The sequence below is a fragment of the Limulus polyphemus genome, unplaced genomic scaffold, assembly GCF_000517525.1.
Source record: "Limulus polyphemus unplaced genomic scaffold, Limulus_polyphemus-2.1.2 Scaffold1827, whole genome shotgun sequence".
Lineage (NCBI taxonomy): Eukaryota > Metazoa > Arthropoda > Merostomata > Xiphosura > Limulidae > Limulus > Limulus polyphemus.
Window position 1 is genome coordinate 37,212 of NW_013667437.1, and position 6,178 is coordinate 43,389.

The 6,178-nt window shown below is 32.8% G+C and overlaps 1 protein-coding gene across 1 annotated transcript in view; it reads right to left on the reverse strand.

Annotated features, from left to right (window-relative positions):
* Window positions 1–630: 630 nt before the first annotated feature.
* The window catches only part of LOC106465073 (N-acetyl-D-glucosamine kinase-like), a 29,441-nt gene continuing 23,893 nt past the window's right edge, over window positions 631–6,178 (reverse strand). Inside the window, exons 8-10 of the mRNA XM_013925271.2 lie at window positions 5,991–6,088; window positions 3,474–3,552; window positions 631–2,145 (exon numbers count right to left, since the gene is read on the reverse strand). Coding sequence (XP_013780725.1) covers window positions 1,982–2,145; window positions 3,474–3,552; window positions 5,991–6,088 — 341 coding nt within the window. The 3' untranslated portion in view covers window positions 631–1,981. The remainder of the gene's footprint in view (window positions 2,146–3,473; window positions 3,553–5,990; window positions 6,089–6,178) is intronic.

The following is a 6,178-nucleotide window of genomic DNA, read 5'->3' on the forward strand; positions in this document are numbered from 1 at the left end:
ATAAGATATCTGTGCTGTGTCTAAACGGATATCAAAACCTATACTTACTACAGGTAGCAAGTGTTTGTTTCTAAAGATACACAATAAGCTATCTGTGCTGTGTCTAAACGGCTATCAAAACCTATACTTACTACAGGTAGCAAGTGTTTGTTTCTAGTTAAAAACAAAGATACACGATAAGCTATCTGTGCTGTATGTAAATGGATATCAAAACCTATACTTACTACAGGTAGCAAGTGTTTGTTTCTAGTTGAAAACAAAGATACACAATAAGCTGTCTGTGCTGTATGTAAATGGATATCAACACCTATACTTACTACAGGTATCAAATGTTTGTTTCTAGTTGAAAACAAAGATACACAATAAGCTGTCTGTGCTGTATGTAAATGGATATCAACACCTATACTTAATACAGGTAGCAAGTGTTTGTTTCTAGTTAAAAACAAAGATACACAATAAGCTATCTGTGCTGTATGTAAACGGATATCAACACCTATACTTACTACAAGTAGTAAGTGTTCTACATAACTCATCCATTTTCATACCATTCACTGCTGATAGGGTCCATGAATTACAATAGTTCTATATTTTTTATTCTTATAACACTCAGCATAAAGAACAACAACAGAAAAAGTGACATCATCAATTTACTGTGTAAACTCAGCTCAAGAATAATACATTTTAACCAAGTGTTTATACAAGATTAACCCCAAATATCACGTTTATTCAAAAAAATAAAGATCTCTACCGATACATTATCCTCACTCACATTTGACATTCAACTTTAGGTATAGAAATACTTATTGTATTCTTTGTGGTAGTTAATTCATACCAACACCTTACATTACACACTTATTTACAGTCAAATAACAATGTTCAAACTTCATTCAAGAGTTTCAATGTTTAAAGGTGTTCTTGAAGTTGTTATAAAACAGATTTAAGATATTCAAAATCTATAAAAATACACCAAGTTTCTATACATTTTGAAACATTCAATCATAAAAACAGATATGACCCTTTTTCTTCCAATTCGAGAAACAGTATGCCATTGAAAAAATAACTTAAAATAGAAAGAAATAACATGTTTGTAGAATAATACATGTTTTAGTATAAGAAACTTAAGAAATTCCTACGTAGGAAGTTTAACTACTGTAGCGTGTGTATTACAAGCAGTTATTGGCTGCGTTTACAACTAAACTAAGTATTATACTACAAATCTGATCAAGACCATGGAAAACCTCCAATTATCCATAAAACAAATCCAGATCACAAGACCAGATGCCCAGACATTCAAGCCACTGGAAAAATTGATATTTACATATTCTTATAGCTTGCATTCCACCAATAGGAACCAATAGCCTAATATTCTCCTAATCAAGTAAACGTCTGATAAATACATCAACATAAGCATCAAATTACCTTGCATATATGCATTTGGAAAACTGTTTAATAAAACGGTCTGTTAAAAGTAAAACTTCATTTCCATCATTTTTCTCACCACATTTTGTCTACAATATCTTTTTATAGATTTCTTAATTTCAGAAGATACATACAGTCAGACATGGCAATACAAACTGTTCCAACATCACAACACAAAAGAAAAAAATGGAATATATTTATTAAATCCTGGTTATATATATTTAATACAAATAACAAAGTTATGCCCAAGTTTAAAGGAATGAATATGGAAATTAGAAAGAAATATTTGCTTATTTTAAGCAACAAAAGGATTCTTGTGAAATTATGGTCAATTGTTGATACTATGGTAATCATCTTTCAGATTTCATTAAAAACATATGTGGTGTGGGAGTTACCACCAATTATTTTCAGCTAATCAATTTACCCGATTTGTACCTTTATAAGCATACTGGATGTGATCTATCTAAGAATTCTATTTACTTCTCTTCATTCCTTGTAAGAAAATCAAAGTTAAAAACAGCATACAATTTTTCACTATGTACAACATCCAATTTAAAATGTTTCAACATTTGAAATGATGAAGTTTATAAAAATTTTCACTAAAATTCAGTGGAAGTTTCACACCAACAGCTTTGGCTCCCATGAAAGCAGCTCCAATTGCTGATGAGGTTTTCAAACGGAGAAGAGAAAATTCGTGAAGTTTAGAGTCCAAAGCTCCGTGGAAACCTGAGAAAACCAACAAGCCAGTTTCATCATGCCGAACAGCAAGAACAACAAAATGTTTCAATAAAAAATGTTATCCAGGAAGATTTATGGTCACCGATACAAAAACAAATACCATTTACGGAGTTGTTTTTTTTATGCAAGTCAGAAGATGATTCTCAGACTTCATACGTTAAGTGTATAACACTAATATTTTGTTACCAGGGGACAGATAAAACATTAAACAGAAGAAACTTGTTCAGTTACATGGTGAAATGGATCATCTTTGGGATTTTGTTTAAGTGTTACATCAAAATCTTTAATGTCAACTTATAATATTAGAAAAGAGCAAACAATTGTTGTTATTTTTTTTAACTGGGAATATGATTTAATGCAATGGGTTGTTTGTTTGTTTGTTTGAAATTAAGAACAAAGCAACACAATGGGATATTTGTGCTCTGTCCACCACAGGTATCAAAACCAAGTTTCTAGCATTGTAAGTCTGCAGACATACCGCTGTGCCACTGGGTGGAACACAATGGGTTGAAGGTCAGTGTTAAAATGCTTGGGTTTGCATTCAGTAGGCAAGCTTGTCTTGGTGCTGGTTAAAGATGACATTCAATTCAGTAGGCAAGCTTGTCTTGGTGCTGGTTAAAGATGACATTCAATTCAGTAGGCAAGCTTGTCTTTGTGCGGTTAAGGATGACATTTAATTCAGTAGGCAAGCGTGTCTTGTTGCTGGTTAAAGATGACATTCAATTCAGTAGGCAAGCTTGTCTTTGTGCGGTTAAGGATGACATTCAATTCAGTAGACAAGCTGTCTTTGTGCGGTTAAGGATGACATTCAATTCAGTAGACAAGCTTGTCTTTGTGCAGTTAAGGATGACATTCAATTCAGTAGACAAGCTTGTCTTTGTGCAGTTAAAGATGACATTCAATTCTGTAGGCAAGCTTTTCTTTGTGCGGTTAAAGATGACATTCAATTCTGTAGGCAAGCTTGTCTTGGTGCTGGTTAAATTATTGTTAAATTTTGCATCTCTATTATTATTATTACATAAAAGAAGCAAGTTTGTTATTTTATATACAAATAACATTTAGTAAGACCTTTGACTACCATAGGCCTAACTGGGAAGTTCTGGTATTGAAGAAAAGGCTTCCCAGATCTGAAATACTATTATTTTAATTTAATTTGTTGTCTGTAATAATCTTTTGAGGGAGCTGTAACCAGAAAGTCATACATTTATTAACCTCCTTTCCTCTGCCAAGTTACACATCAGTTATTTTTAATAAACAAGTGACCATTAAAAAAAACAAAAACAAAAACTGTATTTTCATTAGAAATGAAAACTTACCATCTTTAAGTAACTCCCAACTTTTGAAAACAGAACCAACACAAACAATCGGAAGGCCCCCTTCACTTTCTAATAGGTTCTAGAAAGAAAGAAATTTTAATGAATATACACTCTAGATAAACAACAAGGCAACTTACCAGGTCATACAGAACAAGATTTTTTTTATCTCAATAAATGAGAAGCAGGGACTTTCACACTTGTTTAAAATGTACAGTGTGATATTTAATACTGTTCTGATAGTGCTGCATAGAAGGATTTTCTATATTGAATATTAGGAATATGAAACCTCCCAGAACCAAATTTAGACATGTGCAAAACATCTGGTTTGTATTTATGGATCAGACAGAGAAAACATTTATTTAAAAGTTTAAAAAAAATTGTTTGTGAGGGAAAAGCTTTAAATATTGGTACTATACACTGAAGTAATCCTAGAAAGTGTCCTGTGTACAGGAAAAAAGAGAGCAAAGACTTTGAAAAATTTATGAGTAAAATGCAAAAGTAGATCATTTCCCTGTTCATTGTTTCCTACATTATTTTATGTGCAGCTGAAGAATCACAAAAGAAATTAAACCAATAATCCATAACAGAGATAAAAGTCACAGTCAATCTCTGAAGTAAAGTGCTAGGGCAATGACCAACTTTGAATACACTAAGTGTAAACAGGTATTTAAAAATTCTCATTGGAAAAAACTAAATCCAACATTTCGTTCTATGGCCACATACACATTTGGCAGTACATTAATACAAGATTTGGACTATCCCAGCTCTAAGAACAAACTTAGTTCCATTAACTACATTTTAAACATTAACTTTTCTATTTAAGCTTTCATATCAAAGATCATGTTATTGTAAATTCAAATAATCATGTACATTATTTGTACATTATGACATTGTATCACAGTAGACTTTTTTTTTACAGATATTGTATATTAAAACACAGCTGATTAAGATGAGAGAATTATTACAAATACAACTAGCGATAGGCTATATTTATTTCACAAGCTTTATTTGTATACCAAAGTTCTCAATCTTTAAATGGGTTGCAACAAGTCATGGAAAACTTAGTGAAGTATGATCAATTTTTCACATATCAAGAGCACGAATAGATGAAGTCATGGTGAACATGTTGGATAGTTACTTCATAATTTCATTTTTCTGATGGAAAAACCACAAAGCAAGATAATTATACATACGTAAAAAGGTGACTATCTAAGCAAGTTAAGTGTGAGTAATATTAAGTTAAGTAGGCCATGACAATTACTGGTTGTTGTTTTTTTCTCTTTTTGTCTATCTAGTGATATTAGCAGAAAGTAAACTATTTATTCTGGGCAACGCCCGGGTCTAAGGCAACCTCCTCGTTAAATCAAGAATAAATAATACTCTAATTATTAACATTCTCCAGTCTGTCTACTCACGCCCTCTGATGATGAGCTCGAAACTACTAGGATTTCATATTTTCCATGCCACTTTTATGCCTTCACACCACTTACAAAAAAAAAAATTCAACCACACATTTTTTAGCTCTAGAATAGTCATTATTAATGTATATTGCAAAGTTTTAAGTATAAAAAAGTCAAAATACACTTCTGAGTCAAATTTTAGGATAAATGCATACATCGTAATTTGAAGTTCCAAAATTAAGAGTATACATTTTGCTTGTTGACACATCGTTCCAGTTCAGGATCTATATTATTTTCTAGAACTACATAACTGATCGAAAAGAGATTCTGAAATACGAGCATCTATCTTACTTTGTACAAGAACTTTGTTTTAATAAATAAATAACGTGTTGAAAAATATAAAGTAATAAATTTCGCCAACAGATGGCACGACAGCTGTATAATCTATAAAAAAAAATATTCTTGCTCTAGCACACGCGTCCTACATAAGCTACGGGTGTGTGAAACTCGAGTTTACGATTGGCTGGCCCGCCCACTTTCCTGAACAAATAGTAGGTTTCACTGCAAGATACTCCTCATTGCTGCCACCCATGGCCCCTTTCACTTGCGCTCACGTGACCCAATACTGCGGCCTGGATTCAACCAAGCCTCCAAATGAGTTGTTTTTTTCTCTCCGAGTGTTGTGCCGGCACTTTTGTATACACATACTACTACCGCGTTTGGCGTCACTGCAATTAGCACAACAACCTAAAATATCGAAACAGAAAGAAAATGTGTTTGGAATTAACTTTTTCTTCAAATGTTTTTTGCGATTCATATTTACTTATAGAAACACAGTACGTATAGTAATATAATAGTAAAAGAACAACACAAAAGCAAAACTAATTAGAGACAAAACGTTATCCAGTTACTGCTCCTTGTAGTAATAACTTACTTAATCTAGTTAACACCCTAACAGTCGTTGTTCACGAAGATATATACAGATCACTACTAGCCCTAGTGTTGGGTAAAATATATCGGTTTGAGATATCTACAAGAGGCGTGGGTGAGGGAATTATAAAGTATTAATGTTGTAGAAGCACCAGCGACTAGAGTTATAGATTTACAGGAAACTTACGTGGTGAATTTTCGGTATAAGAGCCATAACGTGCTTGGCTAAAGCATTTCCGGCTTCATAAAACAGGAAGCGACACAGGGGATCGCCTTCCTCGGCCACTAGCGAAACATAAAGAACAACTAGTTATAGCACGTGCTGTCAATAACCTCACAGCTTTTAATGTACCATACATACAACAATAAACCCTC